General features: G+C 36.5%; 1 protein-coding gene across 22 annotated transcripts in view; it reads right to left on the bottom strand.

Moving 5' to 3' along the window:
- IQCH (IQ motif containing H) overlaps positions 1-27,489 on the bottom strand; it is a 214,018-nt gene that overhangs the window by 119,194 nt on the left and 67,335 nt on the right. For 11 of the 22 annotated variants that reach the window (XM_025472384.3, XM_035708685.2, XM_049104104.1 and 8 more), the window contains 3 exons: positions 25,721-25,849; positions 11,481-11,560; positions 9,443-9,481 (listed from right to left, as the gene is read on the bottom strand). In XM_025472384.3, the coding sequence (XP_025328169.1) occupies positions 9,443-9,481; positions 11,481-11,560; positions 25,721-25,849 (248 nt within the window). Of the gene's footprint in view, positions 1-3,587; positions 3,870-5,388; positions 5,419-9,442; positions 9,482-11,480; positions 11,561-23,817; positions 24,146-24,343; positions 24,690-25,712; positions 25,850-27,489 lie in introns of those variants that run through there. The other 11 variants (XM_035708690.2, XM_025472389.3, XM_035708692.2 and 8 more) reach the window with 8 other exon arrangements.

Here is a 27,489-nt window from a genome sequence, read left to right as displayed (position 1 = left end):
TCTTGATCATTATGGCTCTGAGTGCTTAGATTCAGAGTATGAGAGAAATGACCCTTAGAGATGGAATGTTCATTACTCCCTGAAAGCCAGGGATGTCACTTGTCTAGTGTGCTCTTTAATATTTATCAAGGGTCTGAAATGTGTTAAGTTTTAAACAGAACAGATATAATTATGTCAGATGGCTAGTATTATTTGAAAGTTATAAACAATATTCAGAGAGAGAGCAGCTGACCTAAGGAGAATTTAGGGATTCAGCAGAATTATGGTACTGAATTTAGAGCATGGCAGATCTTGAAGGTCACTGGCCTTGCCTTTTTTTTCAACAGGCTACTATGGGCTTAGGGAAATGAGCCTTGGCCCTGAAGTCTGACTAACCTGAGTTCAAGTCCAGGCTCTGCCATTGTCTGCTACGTACTCTTGGACAAGTTATCAACTGCTATGGATAGAAATTTTGTGTCCCCACAACATTCATATGTTGAAGCCAGGTCCTTGATGTGATGGTATTTGGAGGTAGGGCCCTTGAGAAGTAGGTCACAAGAGTGGAGGCTTCCTGATGAGATTAGTGCCCTTATAAGAAGAGACACAAGACAGATGATCTCTCTATCATGTGAAGATACAGCAAGAAGGTAGCTGCTCGCACACCAGGAAAAGGGCCCTCACCAGAACCCAACCATCCTGGCATCCTGATCTTGCACTTCCAGCCTCCAGTACCATGAGAAATAAATGTGTTTATGCCACCCAGCCTATGGTATTTGCTATGGGAGTCTAAGCTAAGATAACATCCTCTCTAAACTTAAATGTTTCTCATTTCTAAAAATAAGGAATCCCTGCAGAATTGCTGTGAAGATCATAACATGTGTAAGGAACCTTTCACAGTACATGTGATTATCCAGTCCATGTGATTTTTAAAGAAAGATTTTATTTATTTATTCATGAAAGACACACAGAGAGAGGCAGAGGCATAGGAAGAGGGAGAAGCAGGCTCCCTGCAAGGAGCCTGATGTGGACTCAATCCCGGACCCCAGGATCACGCCCTAAGCCAAAGGCAAACGCTCAACCGCTGAGCCACCCGGGCGTCCCAGTCCATGTGATTATCACCATAGATAGGAAACAGAGAGGTTAAGTGATTTACCCAAGATCACATAGCTGGCTGCCCTTCCCCTATACCTATACCATCCATGCCCACAGCTCTAACTGTCCAGAACTCCCTACATGGCCTCTTACCAAGCTGTGCTCTGCTCATTCAACTTTCCTTTTACCACCTCCTACATCAGAGCCAACCTGGCCCTGACCTGCTGTTTCTTTCTTATTTGGAAAGCAGTCTGTTAAACTAACCCCTATGAACATGCTAATGAACCATGGCATGGTAGGAAGGTGATGGATTTGAAGTGAGAAGACTTAGGATCTAGGCTATTACCACCTTACTACATGGCTTTAGGAAGTCACTTCTCCCATGTGGTATTAGTTTCCATTAGGGGATCATTCAGGGTACTTCTGATTTTGACACCCTGTGTGTCTCTGATTAAAGTGTTACCCCTTATTAAATGATATGTGTTGTTTAATAAACGTCTGGAGCTAGCAGAACCATCAAATCAAAGGCAAACATATCCAAACATCACCCCATCTACCATGAAAAAGACCTGGGGACTTCCCCTCCCCCCTTTCTCTTTTTTTAAATAGGAAGCTTTTTCTAGAAACTTATACATCGGAGTAGAGGAATAGCTGTTTATACCAACTACATGTAAAGGTGCTCATGGGTAGAGAAACCCAAAGAGTGATTGATATTCCAGTATTTCAGGGTATACAAATCAACAAAATAGTTCTCAGTTCATAGGACATAGAAACTGCATTTAAGCCATAAGCATCAATTAGAAGTGAGGGTCAGAATCTCTAAGCTTTATAAAGAGGATAAAAGGCAAAAATAGAGAACTCACTGAGCAGAGACCTATAAAGAAAGAGAATTGTGTGAAGGCCACTCAGATCAACAGCAATTTTCTAGGGATAATTTCTGCAATTGCTTTGAAAGGTATCTTTATTCAAATGAGTCTTCCTGAATTCTGAACACTTTCTGAGGAGGAAAAAAAAATCCCCCCTCCCTGATGTATTCTTCTGGAACAAAAACAATCATTGGATCAAATTCTGGTTGAAGATCAAACAGAACAAAATCCGGAAGGTTTTTTTCTCTTTTAAGAGATGGGATATATTTTCAGCCAGATGTAAAACTTCCTTTTCTAGAGACCTATCTCATTTTAGTGCTGCATTGGTTTTATCTTTTCTCCTACCTTTATAATATTTTCTGAGGGAATGCGACATAGTGAAGGACCACTTGGGACAATTATGAATTATGGGTGGAATTTGCCTGGGATAGGCACAGGGTACCCAGAAGGTAGGGAGTGAAAAGAAGCCTGGATTCCTAGATTTCTGAGAAAAGACACATCATCATTTTCTCCATGGGTAAAGGAAGAAAAGTGAGCCTCCAAAAGGATCTCTGTTATCACCAAAGTAAAGCTTGACTTTACAGTTTTCCTGAGGAAAATGTGTGAATAGCAAGTCTGTTGATCCCAGATGGCTAAGAAATACTTGCAAAATTCTTAAAACACTCCACCTTGTCAACTTCTCTAAACCTACATATGGATTCTGTTTTATTTTAATTCATAGCACCTATTACTCTCTGACTCTTATATTAAATATCTGCCTTCCTCACTAGAATATAAGTTCCAAGAGGCCAAACACTTGGTTTGTTTTGTTCACTGCTACATCTTCAAAGTCTTGTATAATACTTGGTACAAGGTTAAAGGTCAATGAAGATTAGTTGAATGAATAAATGTATGAATGAAGCTCATAGACACTTGGGCTGGGTTTACAGCACAAAACTGTTCTATAATCATACAAGTTATTTGCAAACTCATACCTTGAGTTTTGAAGCACTAATAGACTACTGAAAATGTCTATCCCTTGACTAAGGAATTCTGCTAGGAAGTAGCTTAAATACAAAGATTTATGTACAAATATGAAAGATGTTCACGGTAGTTTTATTTGCAACAGGAAATGATTTAATTATCAATAATTAGAATAGTTATTAATAATCTGATATTTATAATTTAATATCAAACAACAGTATAATAGCCATTAAAAATGTTTTATGAAGACTTTTAAGTCATATATATAAAGGCTTATGATAAATTATTAGAAGAAAAGAGATGGATCACAGTTGACTATACTGTATGAAAACAGCAGAGGACCATGCCAAAGTTTAAATAATGCCAAAGGGATATGGTATTATACGACTTTTTTTTTTTCATATTTAGGCATTTTTTTCCCTCTTTTATGAAACTTCCAAATTTTCTATGAAGGATCAGGTCATAGTTTGATGAATAAAAAAGATAAGGTAAAAAAATTAAGATTATTTTGTGGCTTATTGATAACCTTTTTCCCTGGTATATATAAGTAAAATTGTTAGTCCCATGCAATAGAAGTAGACACTTAGATGCCATGAAGAGAAATAAAGACAATTTTATAAGTATTTTTTTCTCAATTACTTCTTACAAGACAAAATATTACTTTGCATATAAAGCTGTATGACTTTAATTCACTTTGAAAGGTCATGTCATGCAATAGGTGAGGGTGGCAGTTGCTAGTGAATTAGAAAAAACAAATGCTTTTAAAGGATGCCACAGGTTTTGTTTCTGTTTTTGAATTTTCTTTTTCCTTTTCTTCCATTAAGAGGGTAAATTAAGTGAGGTTTAAGGAGGGAAAGTGAATGTAAAAGAGGAAAGAGCAGTCCTAGACTTCCTTCTGAATCTCATCTTGTATCTTCAGGTTGTAGAACTCCAATTCTTGCCAAAGTGCCACCTGCCCTCTCTGTGACCCTTTAAAACAAGACAAAAAAGGAGACTGCATTGTGCTGGGCACAAACCCCATCGGGGAGGCACTGTGTGCTCTTCAAGAAGTATGCTGATTTGGGGATCCCTGGGTGGCGCAGCGATTTAGCGCCTGCCTTTGGCCCAGGGTGTGATCCTGGAGACCCCGGATCGAATCCCACGTCGGGCTCCCAGTGCATGGAGCCTGCTTCTCCCTCTGCCTATGTCTCTGCCTCTCTCTCTGTGTGTGACTATCATAAATAAATTTTAAAAATTTAAAAAAAGAAGTATGCTGATTTGGAAAAATGTCTATTCATGTCCTCTGCCCATTTTTAAATTGGATTATTTGCAGTTTTTTGATGTTGAGTTTTGTAAGTTCTTTATATATTTTGCATACTAACCCCTTATTGGATATGTAATTCACAATTATTTTCTCCCATTCAGTAGGTTGCCTTTCTGTTTTGTTGATGGTTTTCTTTGATGTGCAAAAGCTTTTTATTATTTTATTTTATTTTTTAAAAAGATTTTATTTATGTATTCATGAGAGACACAGAGAAAGAGGCAGAGACACAGGCAGAGGGAGAAGCAGGCTCCATGCAGGAAGCCCAATGTGGGACTCGATCCCGGGACTCCAGGATCACGCCCTGAGCCAAAGGAAGGTGCTTAATCGATGAGCCACCCAGGTGTCCCAAGCTTTTTATTTTTTTTGTAGTCACAGTAGTTTAATTTTGTTTTTGTTTCCCTTGCTAGAGGAGACAGATCTAGAAAAATTTTTCTACAGCCAGTGTCAAAGAAATTACTGCCTCTGTTTTCTTCTAGAAGACATACAGATGGCCCATAGACACATGCAACAATGTTCAACATCACTGATCATCAGGGAAATGCAAATAAGAACCACAATGAGATATCACCTCACACCTGTCAGAATGGCTTAAATCAACACCACAAGAAATAGCAAGGTTGGTGAGGATGTGGAGAAAAAAGAACCCTCTTGCATTGCTGGTGGGAATGCAGACTGTTGCAGCCACAATGGAAAACCGTATGGAATTTCCTCAAAAAATTAAAAAATATAATTACTATGATCCAGTAATTCCACTGCTGGGTATTTACCCAAAGAAAACAAAGACACAGCTTAAAAATACGCTCCCTGTATTGATAGCAACATTATTTACAATAGTCAAGGTATGGAAGCAGCCCAAGTGTCCATCCATAGATGAATGGATATAGAAAGATGTTCCGTGGGATCCCTGGGTGGCGCAGCGGTTTGGCGCCTGCCTTTGGCCCAGGGCGCGATCCTGGAGACCTGGGATCGAGTCCCACGTCGGGCTCCCGGTGCATGGAGCCAGCTTCTCCCTCTGCCTGTGTCTCTGCCTCTCTCTCTCTCTCACTGCGTGCCTATCATAAATAAAAAACAAAAAACAAAAACAAAAAACAAACAAAAAAAAAAGAAAGATGTTCCGTGTGTGTGTGTGTGTGTGTAATGGGATATTACTCGACCATAAAAAAGAATGAGATCTTGCCATTTGCAATAATGTGTACAGATCTAGAGAGTATAATGCTAAGTGAAATAAGTCAGAGAAAGATCAATACCATATTTCATTTGTATGTAGAATTTAAGAAACAAAACAAATGAACAAAGAAAAAAGAGAAAAACAAAAAAACCAGACTCTTAAATACAGAGAACAAACTTGCAGTTTCCAGAGGGGAGGTTTGGGGAGGTTGGGTGAAATAGGTGAAGAGGATTAAGGATACACTTGTGATGAGCATTTGTGATGAGTGCACATTATTGAATCGTTATATTGTAGGCTTTGTGCTAATTATACTTCAATAAAAATTTAAAAAGAAGTGGGCTTATTCCCTTGAGTAGATGGGTCACATTGAAACTAAATGCTGCTGCTAGATACTGCCTGGTAAGGTTTTCAAAGTATGTATTTTCAAACTTGGAACACTTTGCTCAGAAACAGTACAATCTAATGGTAAAGATAGACACAATTAACATAGCTGCTGTGGGTGTGAGGGGTCTAGAGTCCTGCCTACTGGGAACTTTGGCTTTTTTCCTTTTCTTGGGGGTCTTGGAGTGAGCGTTGTAGGGACTATGGAATTTTTCTTAAAAAACCCAAGCTGGTCTAATCCCCGCATTATACAGATTGGGAAAATGAGATTGTACAAGGGCAGTATCACTGTCATACATGTTACCTGATTAAAATAGTTCAACTAGGGGTGCCTGGGTAGCTCAGTTGTTGTCTACCTTTGGCTCAGGTCATCATCCCAGGGTCCTGAGACTGAATCCTGCGTCGGGCTGCCCGCAGGGAGCCTGCTTCTCACTCTACCTATGTCTCTGTCTCTCTCTCTGTGTCTCTCATGAATAAATAAATAAAATCTTAAAAAAATAGTTCAACGGACTCATCTGTAAAATCACAATTTTTAACATAAGGATTGAGAGTATACACTGGGGAAATATTAAAGAAAGTAACAATATAACAATGACTAAGAAAAGCAAGACCTCAAAATTGATATTAAAAGGTTATCACCCAAACCTATTCTTTCTGTACCAAAGTAGATTTTACAGCAGAGATATGTCTTACAAAGTAGAATTTTGTTTTTTTCTTCTTTAATTTGGAAAAAGTTTTGAAAATGCAGAAAAGTATAGAGAATCATATAAAAAAGCTACCATGGGCACATGTTAATATTTTCTCTTCTTTGCTTGCTCTCTCTATATTATATATACATATGTATAAACATGTAATATACATATGTATATATAATATAGATATTATTTATAATTTTAAATATATTATATTATTATATTATTATAAAATAAATATAATATTATTTATATATTATAATATAGATATTATTTCCTGCTATATATATATATATTATTTCCTGCTATATATATATATATATATATATATCTGTCTATGGCTCATAAATGTAAGAAAGCAAACAATAAAAGTCCAGCAGTTTAAATCAGGGGACTCTACATGAGGATGCATTAGATAACATTAGATAATACAGGATATATATAATGTATATATGATATATATATATGAAGCAAGGAAGACAAAAAATATATTTAAATCTTTTACATTTAAAAATAATACTATATTTTATGTGTTTATAATAAAAGTTAGATGTATTTAAAATATTTGTATATTTATATATATTTTGAAATTTTATAAAAAAACAGCACATAAGGTACAACTGAAATCCCCTATCTCTTTTTAGCTCATTCTTTTCCCTCTCCAATTTCCAGAAGTAAACACACTCATGAATTTAACCTGGACCCTTACATCCAATAAATATGTCTGCTTGTTTTACCCACAAGAGATTTTTTTTATTTTCGAAATATTAATTGAAATTAAGTGGATATTGACATAGTTGTTAACATGCCTGACTTGAGATAATAAAAAGATGTATTTGCTGAGAGAGGCAATTTCAGCAACTTTAAACATTTGAACTAAAGCCCTGAAAATAAAGGCCTCAGATTTCTTGCCATAATTACAAAGTCTACCCCTGCTTATTATGTTATTCCTTGGATCCTTGTGCAAAGCCTGACTGACTCAACGTTATCCTTTCACTTCTTGAGTCTTGGTTACTTGGTTAATGATCTAGAAGACAGGAAGGGCTCCTGAAAGTCAGAGCCAATGAAAGCAGACGTGACAGCAGAGGTGACAAACACTGTCCTGAGAGTGAAGGAAGCAAATGAAAAATGACCAGAAATGGGTTCTCTGCATACATGATGCCGGGGAGAGAAAATGTTAGATTACAGTAGGAAAGCAGAGATAGGGAAATCTTTTAGAAAGATTTCCACCAAAAATGATGGAAAGTTTAAAATATCTCTAAGGCTTTAGGACTCTGGCAGCCACATAGCCCAGTTCTGTATGCTGGCTCTGTCACTTACTAGGTGGATGACCTTAACTTCTCCGTATTTGGGTCCTTCCAGGAAAATGGGAATAATAATAGTACCTACTGCAGAGAGATGTTGTCAAACGAAGTGAGCCAATCCATGGACCAGAGTAAGCACATGATATGCGTAAGTGCTAGTCGTAGTGGTAGTGGTAGTGGTAGTGGTAGTGGTAGTGGTAGTGGTAGTGGTAGTGGTTGTGGTTGTGGTTGTGGTTGTGGTTGTGGTTGTGGTTGTGGTAGTTATAATCATAGCAGTAGTAACATTTGGAAAACTAGTGCATGTGGAAGAGTTCATAACCTTGTGTGTAGGAGGGTAGACTCTGGAGCCTCGTTCTTTCACCTGGATCCTCCATACCCTTTTACCAACTATGTGGGGTTGGGGACAATAACACTACAGAGGTTCTAGGGCTGCTGTGAACATTCAGTGGGTGTGGAAGATGCTTAGCGCCATATTCTAAGAACATGCTCGATCAATGTCCGCCACTATAAATATTCCAGATACATCATACCTAGTGTTCTTAAACCATATCCTATTTTTAAAGTGTAGGAGCCAGCTCACAATTTCCTCATAGCAAGAAGTCAAGGGAAGCTGGAGGGAAGGTTCTGATTTCATTGATTAGTGTATCCAGGACTGATTGGTCTAGGTTTGGAAGGACTGTACGCTGTACATACAGCTGTAAATACAGCTCTGTCCTGTCACAGCTCTGCAGAAATACGAGACCTAAAAGGTGGGCTCTTTTTCCTTAAAAACGGGAGGCTAAGCTCCCTCTGAAATTCCTTATGATAAGATCCCCAAAGGAAGGGAGGCCTAGAAGGGAGGCCTAAAAATAAGCCAGTGAATTCTGTTAACAGGTGCTTTATAATGCCAAAGCACTTCCACACACATTGACAGCACAAACATAGCAAACCTATGAGAAAAGAGTTATTATCCCCATTTGTCAGAGGAGGAAGTGAGGCACTGAGAATTTAAGTGACTTGCTCAAAATTCCTCTATTAGTAAGAGAAGAATCCAGCTCTTTCCTGCTTCAAGTTTAGAACTTTTATTACTCACTCATGGCCCAGGGGAATGTTCCTTACTGGCATGTACTTGTGTTTGTGGGAATTATTTCATTCTCCCAAAGTTTTGGTTACCGTATTGGTTTTAGGTAGCTTAATTCTAAATCCTATACCCTTACTAATCACCTCATATATGCAGTGTGTGTGCATGTGCACGTGTGTATGAATGCACACATACACACCCATGCACACATGCCAGCACATGCAGGGGGACAAGGGAATTTTTTTCACATTTTATTTATTTATTATTTTTTCATTTTATTTATTTTTAAGTCGATTTTTTAAAAATGAGAATCATAGACTGAGGGTGAAGACCATTGTGATTCAGCCACATTTCGAGTATGCTAAATCACTTTTCTGGATTGAAGCCTGAGAAGTAATTCAGTCCTAACTGAATGGGTGGGGGTTGGGGAGGGGAGGTTTTTCACTTTAAATAAACCTTTATTTATTTATTTTTTCTAAATACATGATCTAATTTCTTTTATAAACGAAGAGCAAAAGAACTTTTGTTGCAGTCTCCAGCTGTCAACCCGCCTCCCATACTTTTGCCCTGCAGCCAAAGGAAGGGACATCAGGTGACAAACCCCAAATTTCAACTAGTCACACAAATTACAGACCTTCCTATCATGATGTCCTCTTGACCTTTTGCCTTTCCCCTACAATGAAGAATGAGACACAGTTGAAATCAAAATGACTCTCGTGGGCAATTTTACAAAACAAATAGAAGCACAGAGCCTCCCTCCGCCTCCTTCCCCTGGCTCCCCCCGCTGGGCCAGCCTGTTCCCTCTTTCTATGCAAGCAGGAGCTAATAATTAGAAAGACCTTTCCCACCCCAGACAATGCTGCGTTGCTTGCCAAGAGCCCTGTTTGATTGGAAGAGAGAGTTTGACAAAGTAAATATTTACAAAAACAACTACAGTCAGATGCCAAGTCCTGCTTCTAGGGGACCCTTAAAGAAGTATTTCCAAGAAAGGGCTTCTCCATGTGGCACCACACCGCCCGGTGGTGGATGCGGATCCAAGGTCTGCTCTGGCTCTGTCAGTGTTTCTGTTAGCCTTTTAATTTCCATGCTAGGATGCTCTTCACAGAGTGTATGAATAATTACATTTACCACTGAAGAGTCAATTCAGAAATATACCAGTTTGGGACCACAGGAAAGAGTCTTTAAATATTACTGCTCCAGCAGTAGGGGAAAGCTTTGTGAAGTCAACAGAGAGGAAATTAAAGGCAGGACTAATTAGCACTCCGAAAAGTGTCATTATCAAAACAATTTTTTTTCTTCTGAGAAAGGTCGATTACCGCACAAAACCTCGTCATGTCTGTATTACCTGTAGATCTGTTGTCTAACACTGTGGGGCTTGAGAGCTCAAACATGGTGAGAATCAAAACAGGTGCCCCTGCCTATTCCCATTATGCACATTAGCCCGTGGCCTTCGCACAGCCTGTGAAACAGCTGAATTTGAAACAATCGTGGTGCAGGCCAAACACTAGCCTGAAGGCCTGTCTGTCTAGGGATTTGGCCATTTACATTGATTTTTTTTTTTTTTTTTACCCACATTTTTCATGAAACACAAATATTTGCCATGGCAACTGGGGAGTCACATGACACGCTGCTACATAAACAGCTTGGAAATCTCTTAAGGGGACACAGCCCACCAGCGCTGCAAATACTGGGAAGGCATCTTAAGGAAGATTTGGACATTACGTTGAAGGTCTGGGAAGAGCAGGTAACAGTCTACGATGTGGAGACAGTACGATTCATTTCTTCTCTGCCACTCTTGCATTTCTCTTCCTTGCCTTTTTTTTTTTTTAAATGGGAGCAGCTGTAAATATGACCACATAGGGTAAGCCCAGAAAAAGACACTGCCAGCTGTCTCCTTTTTGTAGTGAAAAGTTTCAATTATCACAACTCTGTGGCTCATAAACATAAGAAAGCAAGCTTCAAAAGTCCAGCACCTTTAAACCCAGAAAATCTCCATGAGGATTAATTATGTTGAACCGTGAGGTCCTAATGTTAGAGAATACAGAATTTCTTCCCTTTCCTCATTAGGATATTTGTGCAAAACTGGAGCACTTGCTTTCTATTCTATGCTTAAAGATAAATGAAGTAAAGTAAAACCTCATAAGACCATACCCTACGCAACATGGATATGGATATAAAGCAAGAGCTATTGTATTCCGGATTCCTGGACTCTTGACCAGCTAGGGGTACAGATTGGCACTTTTAGTTAATCTTACAATGTGACATGTGGCATGATTGAATTTTTTAATACCTTGTAGACAATGCCATGGTATGTACTTATCCCCCTTTAAAATCAAATGCATCCCAGCAACCAAAATAGTATTTATTTCTATGTGAATGGTACAATTCTATAATATGTGTATATTACCAAACATCTCACTGAGAATATTGGAAATAATTTGCTTCTGTTAATTAGAAGCATGAGGGGCACCTGAGTGGCTCAGTCAGTTAAGTGCCTTTGGCTCAGGTTATGATCTCGGGGTCCTAGGATTGAGCCCCACATCAGGCTCCCTACTCAGCGTGGGAGCCTGCTTCTCCCTCTGCCCCTGTCCCCTCACACTTGTGTTCTCTCTCTCTCTCTCCCCCACATAAATAAATTAAAAATCTTTTTTTAAAAAAAGAAGCATGAATACCTGTGATCTTCGTTTCTTGGGAGAGAACTTCGTTGCTTCCACTGGAATCAGCTGTGGTTTCTGAGGTATAGTGAAAGGGGCTGTGGATGGAGGTGGTGCAATGTTACCTCTTCCAGAGAAAGGCTGAGTCACTGGGTGGATGCTATTGGGTTTGCCACTTGAAAGTCAAGTGGCTCTGTCACTGTTCACTATAGTCTGGCCTGTATCAATTCAATCAAACATTTGTGATCATTGACTTCAAATGCAAAGCAGAAGAATGAGAGGGCAACTGTTCCATTAGAGTATAAGGTCAGCTCCTTTTGTGCACACTGCTCAGTTGAAAAGGCACATTTTAAAACCAGGCATATTAGAAAGTAATATTTGTCACATAAAAATGTTTTGTGGGGCACCTGGTGGCTCAGTTGGTTAAGCCTCTGCCTTCTGCTCAGGTCACGATCTCAGGGTCCTGGGATTGAGCCCTGTGTTGGGCATCACGCTCAGTGAGGAGTCTGCTTGTCCCTTTCCCTCTGCCCCTCCCCCTATCTGTGCCCCCCAAATAAATAAATAAAATCTTTAAAAAATGTTTTGCTATAAGATTTCTTCAAGGAACCATATTCCCAAGTTCATTTAATAAGGAAGTTAATATAACTATATATGATGGACTATTGTACTGTGTGGTCAGTAAAAAAGACAATTCTGAAGAATTTAAATGCCTTGGGGGAAATAATACAAGTGAAAAGAGAATAAATACCATTTTTGAAATTAAGTCTTGAAGCAACAACGTTTAGAGATCTGGTCCATAGGTGGGTAGGCCTACCTACTACTTTGGAGAGAAATCACATCTCTCCTGTTGCCTGGCAGCAAATCCATCAGCCTTTTACAAATAGTTCAAGTCTGACATTCTCAGGGGAGAAAATCCTTACACTATTCCGTCCAAGAAAGAAAATTAAAAATAATTTATGTATATAGTTAATTGAGTCAAAGGAGTGAGGCTTCTTCAACTCCCTTAGTCCAAACCCCTTTCTGTCTATTTTAGAACAACATCTGCCCATTTGTAAGAATGGGCAAATACTGATCAGCACATCAGTATTTATTATATAGTATATATATACATATATATATATATATATACACACACATATAATACAGCACATCAGTACACAATTTGGAATCCCACCTTGAGTTCTGGGCTCTTTCACATTGCCTCAAGTTGGCTGCAAGCAATCTCTTCAGCCATCTCTTAAAAGTAGCAGGAATTCCAGAGTCTAATCACTAAAATTCATCTCCATGGAAGACATTTGTTGGTTGCCTCTGACCAACCAGGTTTGACCTGGTTTTCAGTTTTCTTGGCTTCCAGGGAGCCTCCCTGACTGTGAAACTACCCATCACCTTCCCTGAGCCTGGCATGTGGCTAGAGTGCTTGAAGACTCCATTTTAAGCCTACAAGTGTTGCCTTGACCTCTATGCTCTCCTGTCCTGTTGTTCCCTTGGACTATGCCCTCCCACTTCTGAAAGCCAGTCCATATCCTGCACTTGGGCTGCCTGAAATCCACTGATTCACCCATAAATCCTGTTATTCCTATTGTCTGCAGGCTCAGTTTACTTTTGGTTAAATTATCAGGTTCCTACAGAGAAGTGAGATTTATGGTTAGGTTTTCATGTTGAAACAAAACAGCAGCTGCCAAGTTTTTAAATAGGCATAATTTAAAAAAGAATTTCAGTAAATTTTTAATGAAATCTGGTAGATAAAGATCTAAAATATTTGTAATTTCATATGAGTGATCCACAGTTAATGGTATATCTAAAATTTTAAAAAGTTTTTCTTGGTTACCTGCAGAAATTCTGTTACTGAATTATAACTGCATGTAGCCTTAAATTTTAAGGGACACATGCATTTGAAAAATGTATCTATGTCTTCACCAAAATTGCATCATAAGATACTGCCTATAATTTGCTACTCAGTTTTCCTTCTGGAAAAATCTGTATGATGAGCTTTGCCAGAGTTAATGTCCAGGGAAAAAGATCTTGTCTTTCTGGATAAACCTGTATGTTTCTATGGTAGTTACTGATATGTACCTGCTCAATAGTCCTTCTTTCTTGCTAATTTTAGAACCTCATTTTTCCCCCAATATGCCCAGCTCCTAGGGATGCCAGATTTAGCAAAAAAAAAAAAAAAAAAATCTTTTAGGGGACACACAGTTAAATTTTAATTTTAGATATACAACAAATGTTTTAGAGTGAGTATGGCCCAAATAGTAAATATATTTAATATCCAACAAAGAATTTTCATGAACGGGTTGTACCAGGCATAACTTACAATACTAAGAATTTATATATATATATCCCAAATCCTAACCCTAACCCTAATCCTATCCCTAGACATTGACTTTCCCAGACTTTCTTATAGCTCACAGTAACCACAGTGACCGGTGAGCTGTAAGGGGAAGTCCATCCAGGGGTTTCTGGGAAGAGACTGGTACCACTTTTTCCCCCCTTCCTGCACTGAATATGTACATTAAGACCCAAATCTGCAGGAGGCGTTATAGCCATGAAGTGGCAAGCATGAGGCTGAAATCAAACATCCAAAGAAGATAAAGCAGAAAGAGAGCTATTCCGATTCTTTTGATGAGTACCACCGGCCCTACACTGCCTACATCCTGAATTCTTACATGTGAAACAAATGAACTCCTCATTGTTTAAGCCACTGGTGGTTAGGTTTTCTGATATTTGCAGTCCCATATGTTCCTGGCTGATGCCCCTTTCTCCCCCACCACCTTGTCTCCATTCCATTCTTTGTCTTATTGTGTGTACCAGAGCCTCAAGGACGGTGGCAGCTGTGGTCACTCTGGAACCGTCTCTGCTTTTCATGGAAAGATAGAATGCTTCCCAAGTTTGCCTAGTAAGAATATTGTTGGCTCTGGGGTTTTCGTTGAAGGCAGTCATCAGGGTCAGAAAATCCTCTCATACTTCCAATCTGCTCAGAGGTCTTGTTTGATTTTTCTAATGTTGACTTTTCCTCACATTCTTCCTTATCACAATGAAGGTTAAAAAGCTAACTTTTATTTAGAATATTTGCCTCTGTGTTCCTGAGATCGAACTTTTTTTTTTTTTTTTTGGCACTATCCTCATCCAGTTTTGATACCAAAGTAATAGCTTCATAAAATCACTTGGCAAGCTTTTCTTTTTCTATGGAATGGTTTAAGGCAAGGATCACTGATCTTTTAGGTTGGTAAAAGTCGTCTATCAAAGGCCTGAGGCCCTTTTTCCTCTGGTATATTTTTGTGTACGTATATGTGTGCACACATCCACATGTGTTGTTTAAGACAGAGATATATTTTTGACCACCAATTCAAATAATCTAATGGTATTGTTTTCTTTAAGTTTTATACTTTCTCTTGAGTTAATTTTGGCAATTATCCTCCTTTCATTGAAAAAAATACATATTGGCATAGACCTATCATACTATTTCTAAAAAATTCTATGTATCTTTTTTCATTTTAATATTATTTGTGCCCTCTCTATTTTTAAATTTCAGTTTTATTGAGGTATAACTGACATATAATTGACATATAAAAACTATAATATATTTAGAGTGTACATTGCGGGGGTTGATATATGTATGTAGAATGGAAGGATTCCCTCCCATCTAGTTAATTAACACATCCATCATCTCACTTATCTTTTTTTTAAATTAATGGAACATTTAAGTTCTACTCTCTTAGCAAGTGTCAATTATGCAATATATCATTATCGACTCTAGTCACCATGCCTTACATTAGATCTTCAGACATTATTCATTTTATAGCTGAAAGTTCATACCCTTTTTACCAACCTCTACCCACCTCTCAGTCCTTGGCAATCATTTTTCTACTGTTCCTATAAATTTGACTTTTTAAAAAATTCCAAATATGAGAGATACCATGCAGCATTTAGTCTTTCTCTGACTGGCTTATTTCACTTAACATAACACCCTCCAGGTTCATCCATGTTGTTGCAAATGGCAGGATTTCCTTCTTTTTAAAAGATGAACACTATATATATATATATATATATATATATATACACTATATATGTAAATATATATTTCTATATATATATTTGTGTTATATATGTGTGTGTATGTATGTATCACATTTCCATTCATCCATCTACAGACATGTAAATAGCGTCCATACTTAGCTATTATGAATAGTGCTGCAGTGAACATGGGAGTACAGATATCTCTTGAGATAATGATTTTGTTTCCTTTATACCCCAAAGTGGGATTGCTGATGAGATGGTAGTTCTATTTTTAATTTCTGGAGAAACTTCCATACTATTTCCCTTAGTAGCTTTACTAGTTTACATTTTCACCAACAGTACACAATGATTCCCTTTTCTCCACCACCTGCTAGTCTTTGTTCTCTTGTCTTTTCGATGCTAGCCCTTCTGACAGGTGTGAGGCGATAGCTCATTGTGGTGGTGATTTGCATTTCCCTGATGATTAATGAGGTTGAGCACCTTTGCATGTCCCTGTTGGCCCTTTGTTCATCTTCTTTGGAAAAATGTCTGTTCAGGTCCTTTTCTGATTTTTAAATTGGGTTATTTGGTTTTTTTTGTTTGTTTGTTTTGCTCTTTTGTTTTGTTTTGTTTTGTTTTTGGGCTATTGAGTTGTAGGAGTTTCTTAATATATTTTGTATATTAACCCTTTATTGGATTTGTGGGTTGCAAATATTTTATCCCATTCCAAAAGCTAACTTTTTATTTTGTTGGTGGTTTCTTTTGCCATGCAGAAGCATTTTAGTTTGATGTAGGCTCCTTTTTTATTTTGGCTTTTGTTGCCTTTGCTTTTCGTTTCAAATTCAAAAAATCATTGAGCTTATCCCTGTGCTTTCTTCTAGGAGTTTTATGGTTTCAGGAATTATGTTGAGGTCTTTAATCCATTTTGAATTAATTTTTGTGTATGATACAAGATCGTGGTCCAGTTTCATTCTTTTTACCATGCTGTCCAGTTTTCCCAATACCATTTACTGATGAAATTATCCTTTTCCCATTATATATTCTTGGATCCTTTGTTTAAACAGTAATTAATTGACCATAAAAACATAGTTTTATTTCTGGATTCTCTATTCTGTTCTATTGATCTATGTATCTGTTTTTAATGCCACTACCATTCTGTTTTGATTATCAAAGCTTTGTAATATAGTTTGGAATCAAGAAATGTGGTATCTCCAGTTTTCTTCTTTTTCAAGATTGTTTTCCCTAGTTAGGGTTTTTTGTGGTTCCACATAAATATTAGGATTGTTTCTTCTATTTTTATTTTAAAAATGCCATTGGAATTTAATAGGGGTTGCACCAAGTCTATAGTTTGCTTTGAGTGGTATAGCCTTTTAACAAAATTAGTTCTTCTAATTCATGAACATGGAATATGTTTCCATTTATTTGCGTCCTCTTCAGTTTCCTTCATCAGTGTTTTATAGTTTTCAGTATATAGGTCTTTCATTTGCTTGGTTAAACTTATTCCTAAGTATTTTACTTATGCTATTGTAAAGGAGATTATTTTTTTAATTTCTCTTTCTGACAATTCCATTTTAGTGTATAGAAATGCAATTAATTTTTGTGTTGATTTTGTATCCTACAGCTTTACTGAGCTCATTTATTACTTCTAAGCACTTTTTGGTGGTGTCCTTAAGGTTTTCTATACAGAATATGTCGTTTGCAGAGATAATTTTACTTCTTCCTTTCTGTTTTTTATTTCTTTTTCTTGCCTTATTGCTCTGGCTAGGGCTTCTAGAAGTATGTTGAATAAAAATGGCAAGGCTGGACATCCTTGTCTTGTTCCTGATCTTAGAGAAAAAACTTCTAGCTTTTTGTCATTGAGTATAATGTTAGCTTTTATTATGTTGAAGTGAATTTCTTCTATATACAATTTATTGAGAGTTTTGCTTGTGAAAGGATACTGAATTTTGTCAAATGCTTTTTCTGTATCCATTGAGATGATCATATGATTTTTATCCTTCATTTTGTTAATGTGATATATTACCTTTATTTATTTACATATGTTGAATCATCCTTGTATCCAGGAATAAATCTCACTTGATCATGGTGTATGGTTCTTTAAATGTGTTGTAAAATGAGTTTGCTAATATTTTATTAATGATTTTTTTGAATCTTTGTTTATCAGGAATGTTGGCCTGTAATTTTCTTTTCTTGTCTGCTTTGGTCTGAGGATAATGCTGGCCTTACAAAATGAGTCTGGAAATGCCCCTATTCTATTTGTTTTTAAGGAATTTGAGAAGGATTGGCAAAATTTTTTCTTTAAATGCTTGATAGAATTCACCAGTGAAGCCTTCTGATCCTGGACTTTTCTTTATGGGGAAGTTTTTGATTATTCATTCAATCCCCTTACTAGTAATTGGTCTCTTCAGATTTTCTATTTCTTCATGATTCAAACTTTGTAAGTTTATGTTTCTAGAAATCTATCCATTTCTTCTAAGCTATCTAAATCTCGGTATATAATTGTTCATAGTAATTTGTCTTTTTTTAAAAGACTATTTATTTGAGAGACAGAGACAGCTAGCATGAGTAGGGGGAGGGGCAAAAGGAGAGGGAAGGGGAGGAGCAGACTCCCCACTGAGTACAGAGCTGGGTATGGAGCTGGAACCCAGGACCCTGAGATCATGACCTAAGCCGAACTCAGATACTTAACCAACTGAGCCACATAGGCACCCCCACTCATAGTGATTTCTTATGATCCTTAGTATTTCTGCATTATCATCACTTGTAATGTCTCCACTTTCATTTCTGATTTTATTTGAGCCTTCTCTTTTTTTTCTTAGTTTGTCTAGCTAGAGGTTTGTCAGTTTTGTTTATCTTTTCAAAAAAACCACCTCTTCATTTTATTGATATTTTCTTTTATCTTTCTAGTCTCTGTTTATTTCCACTCTGATCTTTGTTATTTACTTCCTTATAAATTTGAGCTTAGTATATTCTTCTTTTTCTAGTTTTTTAAGGTGTTAAGTTAGGTTGCTTATTTGAGATCTTTCTGTTTCCTTAGTGTAGGTGTTTATTGCTTAAGCTTCTCTCTTAGAACTGTTTTTTGTTGTTGTTGTTGTTGTTGTTTTTTTTTGCATCCCATAGGTGATGTTGTGTTTCAATTTTTGTCTCAAGATTTTTTTTTTTTACTGCCTTTTGATTTCTTCTTGACCCACTGATTGTTCAGGAGCATGTTGTTTAAGCAGCACATATTTGTGAATTTTCCAGTTTTTCTCTTATAACTGATTTCTAGTTTCATACCATTCTGATTAGAAAAGATGCATGGTATGATTTCAGTTATCTTAAATATATTAAGACTTGTTTTAATTTGTATTTCCCTAGTAATTAATTATGTTAAGCATGCTTTCACTTACTTATCTACCATCATATATCTTCTTTGGTAACATTTTTGTTCTAATCCTTTGTCTGTTAGGTTATTGAGTTGCTTGTTTTCTTATTGAATTTCAAGAGTTCTTTATATCTTCTGGACAAAAATTATTTAATATATTTCAATATGTTTTGAAATATGAATTCCCAGTCTGTAGCTTTTCTTTTCATTTTCTTAATATTGTCTTTCAAAGAGTAGAAGTTTTAAATTTTGGTGAAGTATGCTATTTTTTTACTCTTATGGATTTGTGATATTTAAGAAATCTTTCACTAATCCAAGGAAACAAAAATTTCCCCCTTTTGTCTTCTTCTAAAAGTTCTTAGTTTTAGACTTTCCATTTAGTTCTATGATCCATCTTGAGTAAACTTTTATACATGGTGTATGGTATGGGTGAAATGTCTCTATATATCTATCTTCCATCGTTCCAGCACCATTTATTGAAAAGACTATCCTTTCTCCATTGAATTGCCTTTGTGTCCTTGTTGAAAATCAATCGACCATGTATGTATAGATCGACTCCTGAACTCTCTATTCTGCTCAATGGATCTCTGTATTTATCCTTTTGCTACTACCACACTGTCCTAATAATTATAACTTTATACTAACTCAGATAACATGAATCCTCCAATGATACTCTCCTTTTTCAGAATTATTTTGGCTATTGTACCATCTTTGCTTCTCCATATAAATTTTAGAATTGGCTTGTCAATTTCTACAAAAAATTCTATTGATCTTGATTTGGATTGCATTGAGTTTATAGACAACTTTGGGATGATTAACATAACAATATTGAGTCTTCTAATCCATAAACATGGATTACCTTTCCATTTATTTAGGTCTTATTTGAACATTTTTTCATTAGCGTTTTGGAGTTTTTAGCATATAGATCTTACACATTTTTTTTGTTTTATTCCTAAGTATTTAATTGTTTTGTATCATTTTAGTGACATTGTTTTTGTTGTTGTTGTTCTTTTAAGTAGAGTGTACACTGAATGTGGGGCTCAAATTCATGGCCCTGAGATCAAGAGTTGCATGAGCTCTTTTGACTGAGCCAGCCAGGCACCCTGGCATTGTTTTTTTAAAATTCAATTTCCAATTGTTCATTTCTACTATATAGAAACTCAGTTAATTTTTACATATTAATCTGTTATCCTGAAACCATGCTAAACTCTTATTTATTCTATTGTTTTTTGTATTTCAAATTTTCTATGTAGTAATCATTCTATTTATAAAAAGAGAGTTTAATTTCTTTATTTTCTATTCTTCTTTCTTTCTTTCTTTCTTTCTTTCTTTCTTTCTTTCTTTCTTTCTTTCTTTCTTTCTTTCTTTCTTTCTTTTTTTTAACTAATTGTATTGGCTAGGACCTTCCATACAATGTTGAATAGCTGTGGTAAGAGTGGACATTCTTGCCTTGTTCCTGATCTTATAGTGAAAGCAGTTGGTCTGTCACTATTAAGTATGATTTCAGCTGTAGATGCCTTATATCAGGCTGAGAAAGATCCCTTATATTTTTAGTTTGCTTTAGTCTTTAAAAAATGTATTGTTGTTTAATGGATGTTGAATTTTATTTTTTATGTATTAAGATGGAGATGGTGATATGGTTCTTCAGTTTATTGATATGATGATTTACATTGATTTTTTAAATGTTGAAACAGTCTTGCATTCTTAGGATAAACCCTACATGGTCATGGCATATTATTATTTTTTTATATTGTGGGATTCAATTTGCTAATCTTTTGTGGAGGATTTTTTTTTTGTGGAGGATTTTTATATCTGTTTTTCATGAAGAGTAACAGAGTGTGGTTTTCTTGTCTTCTAATGTCGCTGTCTGGTTGTGGTATCAGGGTGATGCTGACTTCATAAAAATGGTCTGAGGAGTGTTTTCTCTTATTCTATTTTCTAGAAGAATTTGTGTAGAATTGACAATATTTCTTTCTTAATTGTTTGGTAGAACTCACCAGGGATGCCATCTGGAACTAGTGTTTTCTTTCTTAGAAAGTTTTTAAGTACAAATTAAATTACCTTAATAGATATAGGACTAATTAGATCATCTGTTTCTTCTTGAGTGAGCTTTGATAGTATCTGTCTTTCTTTTTTTAAGATTTTATTTATTTATTCATGAGAGACAGAGAGAGAGAGGGAGAGGCAGAGACACAGGCAGAGGGAGAAGCAGGCTCCATGCAGGGAGCCCAACGTGGGACTTGATCCCGGGTCTCCAGAATCACATCCTGGGCCGAAGGCAGCACTAAACTGCTGGGCCACCAGGGCTGCCCGATAATATCTGTTTTTTAAGAGTTTTTCAATTAGTCTGAGTTTTCCAGTTTATGGTCATAAAGCTATTTATGTTCTCATATCATCCTGTAAATGTCTATATTAATTGTTATGATGTCTCCCTTTCATTTGTGGTATTGGTTATTTGTGCCTTCTCTCTTTTTATATTTGATAGTCTTTTGTTAGGCTAGAGGTTTACCAATTTTGTTGATATTTTCCAAGAAACATATTTTGGTTTCAATAAATTTCTCTATTTTTATCTATTTTAAATTTCATTGCCTTTTATTTTCATTTCTATTATTTCTTTCTGCTTGCTTTTGGTATAATTTGCTTTTCTTTTTCTAGTTTCTTAAAGTTGAGGCTTAGATAATTAATTTGAGATCTTACTTTCTAATATAAATATCTAATGCTATAATTTTCTATATAAATACTATTTTAGTTGCATTCTATAAATTTTTATATGTTGTGTTATTTTTCATTCAATTAAAAATATTTTTAAATATCCTTGTAATTTCCACTTTGACCAATGGGTTATTTAAAAGTATGTTCTTTAATTTGCAAGTATTTGGGAATTTTTTGATATAGTTTTCTCTAATTCATTTCTGGTTTAACTACGTTATGGTGAGAGAACATATTTTGTATAATTTACGTTCTTTAAGTTCATTAAAATATTTTTTATGGTCCAGAATATGGTCTGTTTTGCTGAATGGTCTATGTGCATTTGAAATGAATGAGCAAGCATTCTGCTATTTGTTTTAATTCCTTAGATGTGTTAAAATAGGTTGATAATGTTCAAGTCATCTATATTGTTACTGATTTTTGCTTCAAGTATTTTGAATCTCTATTGTTAGGTACATACACAGTTAGGATTGTTATTTCTTTTTGCTGAATTGTTCCTTTTATCACTGATATCCCTCTTTATCCTTGCCAGTGTTCTTGTTCATCTGATATTAATGGAGGCAATCTAGATTTTTTTGATTATTTTTTGCATGGTGTATCTTTTCCTGTCTATCTCCTTTTTATTAATTTTAAATTTATATTTAATTGATGCCTTTTCCAACCATTTATTTTTTATATTTAAAAAAAAACAAACTTTAAATTTGGACTAATTTTAGATGTACAGGAAAGTTGCTGTACACCCTCATTCAATTTCCCCTAATGTTAATATCTTTCATTACCACAGTACAGTTGTCAAAACAAGAAACCATCATTTGTATGTTACTATTAACTAAATCCCAGTCTTCATTCAGATATCACTAAGTTTTTACACTGTCCTTTACTGCTCCAAGATCGAACAGGATATCACAGTGTATTAAGCTATCATGTCTTCTTAGTCTCTTCTGGTCTGTGACAGTTTCTCAGTCTTATTTTTCATGATCTTAATAGTTTTAAGGAGTATTAGTCAATATTTTATAGAATTTTCTCAGTTTGGATTTATCTGATATCTTTCTCATGGTTAAGTAGGGTATGGGGTTTTCGGCAGAATACCACAGAGGTGAAGTACCCTCTTTATCACATCGTATCAGAGGACATAGGCTATCAACATGGCATCACTGGTGATATTAACCATGATCATTTGGTTGAGGCAGGGTTTGTCAAGTTTCTGAACTGTATATTTTCTATTTCCCCCCATTTTTATACTCTGTTATTTGGATATGAATCTATTAATCTGGTTCACATTCAGCTTTATTCAAAGTAGCCCCAGACAGGAAACAAACCACATCATATCCTTCAATAAGTGAATGGTTTAACATCTGTACTACACTCATATTATGGAGTACTAGTCAGCAATAACAAGAAACAAACCATTGATATAAGCAACAAACTGGACGAATTATGTTGAGTGACAAAAGCCAATTCCAAAAGGTTACACACTGCGTGCATCCATTTATTTAACATATTTGAAATGATCAAATTATAGAAATGGAGAGCAGACTATTGTTGGCAGGGATTGTTGAAGGGGTGTGGGTGGGAGAGGAGTGTGTGTGGCTATCAAAGGACAACATGAGGTATTCTCCTGGTGAAGAAAATATCCTATATCTTAGCTGTGCCGATATTGCACTACAGTTTTGCCATACATTATTATTAAGAGTGCAAGAGATCTCTCCATATTATTTCTTACAACTCTATGTGAATCTACAATGATCTCAAAGTCAAACATTCAATTATAAAAGGATACCAGTAGGAGAATGAAATGCCAAACCACAGACTAGGAAAAATTATTTGCAATATATACAACTGATAAAAGATTAGAATCCAGAATGTATAAATGGTTTCTATAAGAAAAAGAAAGAAAATCCATTAAAAAAATAGGTTAAAGTCCTAAATCACTTTTTAAAAGAGGATACTCAAATGATGAATACACTTTTCCAAAAAAACTGCTCAAGTTTATTCATCATCAGGGAAGTGAAGATTAAACCCACAAAGAGATACCACGACAAACTCATCAGGATGGCTAAAATTTAAAAAGAAATAAAACTGAAATAAAATGTTGAGAAAGATATATATTATCTGGAATTCACATGTACTGCTAGTAGGAAAATAAATCAGCATAACCACCTTGGAAAATCACTTGGCAATATCTATTAAATCTGAGCATATGTATACTCTATGACGAAGCAATTCTACTTTTTGATATGTTTCCGGCAGAAATGCATATATATGTGCATTGAAAGACAAGTATGAGAATGTTCATAGTACTTTATTCCTAATGGCCCTATACTATAAACCATGAAATTCCCATCAACAGTAGAATGGATACAAAATTGGGGCACATTCATACATAATTCATTCATACATTTATACATATTTATCCTTAATGTCTCTCTTTCCCTCCTATCCACCAGCCAGTCATCATGGCTCCACCTCCAAAATTCTACCTAACTTTTTTCACTTCTCTTTATATCCTCTGACACCTCCTCAAATCCACTGTTATTTCTCACCTAGTTTACAGAAATAGCCTTGAGCTAGTCTTCTTGCTTCCACTCTTGCTTCCTCCCCTATGATTCATTATCTGTAAAGCAGTCAGAATGATCTTATTACAATATAAATCAGATCACCTCATCCTCTTATTTAAACCTTTCAGTGGGTTCTTATTATACTTGATTGAATCCAACTCTTCATCATGGTTTGAAAGGCTGCCATGCTGGTTCTGCTATAGTCAAAGATATTTACAGAGAAAGATCCTAAAATACAGAGTGGTTTAAACAAATTAAGAGTTTAAGAGTTTATTTCTCTCACACACAAGAGTTGAAAAGAAGACAGTCCCAGGTTGGCAGGGCAGCTCTGCCAGACTCAGAGATGGAACATGGAGTTCTACCTCACAGGTAGCTCTCATGTGCTTGCCCATCACATCTACATCCCAGCTAGCCAGAGAGGAGAAAGGAAAGGTGGAGACCATGCTCCCTTTCTCTTACAGATTCAGCTCAGAAGTTTCCCTTCCCACTTCCACTTCCATCTTCTTTGTCCAGAATCTGGTCACAGGACACACCTAGTTGAAAGGAAGCCTGGGAAATGTCTTTAGCTAAGCTGACATGTGCCCATCCATGACTCCATTACTGTGGAAGTAGGAATGAATGAATATTGAGGACAACTCATAGTCTCTGCTCCATCCAAGTCATCATTCCCCTCTACTTTTCCAACCTCATTTCCTCCCTTTTGGTTCTCTAGCTAGACCAGCCTTGTTCATCCCCTCCTTAGTCCTTAGGCCCTATATCTGTGCTGGCCTGTATCTGAAATGCTTTTCTCTAGATCTTTACATGACTGACTTCTTCTGATCATTTCTACCTCAACTCAAGCCTCATATATCTTCTGAGAGGCATTCCCTAACCCTTTCATCATAAGCAAAGTAACCACCTCCTTACCACTCTCTCATTCATGTTGTTTTATTTCTAACACCTACCACTAGTTTAAATTCTCATTTACTCACTTGCTTATTATCTGTTTCTCCCACTGGAATATAAACACCATGGGGGCAGAAATGTTGTCTGACTTATTCTCTGTTGGATCCCCAGCACTTAAATGCTACTTTTGATAAAGCAAGCATTCAGCAAATACTTGTTGAACAGATGAGTCCATTTAGCCCAAACTCCCTCATTTTGTAATGGGGAAAGCTGGAGCCCAGAGAAAGTAAATGGCTTGCCTGGGCTTCTGCAAGTACTTAGTAGATTCCCAGGTTGGTGCTTTTTTTGAACATACTATTTCATCCAGCCTCTTCTTTGAAGTCTATTATCTCACCCCTCCACAGCTGTGCCTTTGAACACCTGTAGCACTAGACTTTAACATCCATTTGGTTTCTATGCTATGCTTCTTTGTATTATTATTTATCTTTGTTCTGTCTTGTTTTCCCAACTGAGCTGCAGGCCCCTTGAAAATACCAACCTTCTAACATACAGACAACAACAGGCTGTGTGTAGGTGTTTGACAAAGAGACTAAAGTTACTTTATTCAGTCAAGTGAAACTCAGAACCATTACAGCTTTCATTTTGCCCTATCATTGAAGATAAAAGTTGGATACCGGAAGACTAGATTTTGGTGAGAAGTAATTCTTATGTATCCCCAGCTAAGCATGTAGGCAAGACTATCTTACCGGCAGTTGGAATCTTATGAGCTTCATCCAAATTATGCAGAGGGGCTGCTCTTGGTATAATGGGTGGGTTCTGAAAGGTAATCCTTGCTGTTGGTGGAATCAGCCCTCGTTCTATCATACTCAAAATCCCTGAAAAGGAAGGTTAGAAGAATATGATTTTAACTCCAAGCATTTCTTTTCTTTTTTTTTTTTTTTAGGATTTTATTTATTTATTCATGAGAGACACAGAGAGAGAGGCAGAGACACAGGCAGAGGGAGAAGCAGGCTCCCTGTGGGGACCCGGATATGGGACTAGATCCCAGGTCTCCAGGACCATGCCCTGGGCTGAAGGCAGTGCTAAATCACTGAGCCACCCAGGCTGCCCAACTCCAAGCATTTCTACAAAGTCTGAGCTCCATGAATTTCACAGGTAAAACTTACTCTATTCATCTTCTTATTTGTGAGAGCACATCTAGTGCTTTAATCCTTTGCATGAAGAAACCACTGTTGTGCACATTCATTTAAGCCTAATATTATAACCCAAGATAAAATGGCATTTCCAATAATGCTATGATAAAATAAACTTGTATTAAGATAATTTCATTTTAAGGTAGAAATATAACTTCAGTGCAAACTAAAACATCTTTATACCTAACATTTTCAATGATCAATAACATTGTTACTCTTTTTAAAATGCGGAGGAATCAAGTCCACGGTCTTCATAACCAAGGAGAGGTTTTGTTCTGAAAGAAAGAAAATCTGTGTGCTTACAACTATTCCTCTATTGTTACAAGTCATATTTTATAAAAGAAAGTGATTTTTAGGGGTACCTGGGTGGCTTAGTTAAGCAGCTGACTCTTGATTTCAGCTCAGGTCATGATCTTATTAGGGTCGTGATCTCAGGGTCATGATATTGAGCCCTGTGTTGGGCTCCACGCTGGGTGCAAAGCCTGCTTGAGATTCTCTCTTACCCTCTCTCTCTGCCCCTCATGCCCCATTCTCTCAATCTCACTCTCTCTAAAAAAACAAAGAAAAAAAAGAAAATTATTTTTAGATATTTCTCATGTCACCAGAAGACATGATTGCCCACATAGGTGAATTTAGCATAACTAGTCAACATGGATAGTCTTAATTCACCTAATTTATAATTCCTAGAACTCATACTATGTCAGCATGGCTGGAACCAGGGCTTTTGAAGGACAGGAGACTATTAAATAAATAAACAAATAAATGGATCAATGAATAATTGAGCAAAGCCTTCTGGTGGGGCAATGTGTTCATTTAGGTGGGTCTATTGTATTGAAGCCAGAAACTCAGAAACACAGGGAAGATGTGAAATAAACTTGTAATAGGGCTTCAGCTTCTTATTGCTCTTATGTACTAGGAAGGAAAGTAAGGAACTCTGGGTCTCAAGGAAATCCTTGTCTGCAAGCTGTGTACCAAGCTAGACTAAGTTGAAGAAATTGGCCCAAATCCTAAGGGGAACAGATACTGTTTCTGTTTGTCTTAGGACCTCGATGACGATGTATGTTCTATCAAGGATGCTAAAGTCTAGTGTTCTAGGAATTCAGAGAAATGATCACTAGGGGATTAGGGAGTTCAAGAAGGCTTCACTCGTGAAACAATGATTCCAAAGAAAAACCTCCTTCAGTTTGCTTACTGCAGAATCATTTCAGAGGGAGAACTTCTTATTAAAAATGAAGACTCTTGGGTCCTCTCCTTGGCCTTTCCAAACTTCTGAGACTAGGGTCTGGGACTCTGTATTATTGAGGCCTCCAGGACATACTTAA

The sequence above is a fragment of the Canis lupus genome, chromosome 30 (assembly GCF_003254725.2).
Source record: "Canis lupus dingo isolate Sandy chromosome 30, ASM325472v2, whole genome shotgun sequence".
In the NCBI taxonomy this organism is placed as follows: domain Eukaryota; kingdom Metazoa; phylum Chordata; class Mammalia; order Carnivora; family Canidae; genus Canis; species Canis lupus.
This window is presented reverse-complemented; position numbering and strand designations above follow the sequence as displayed.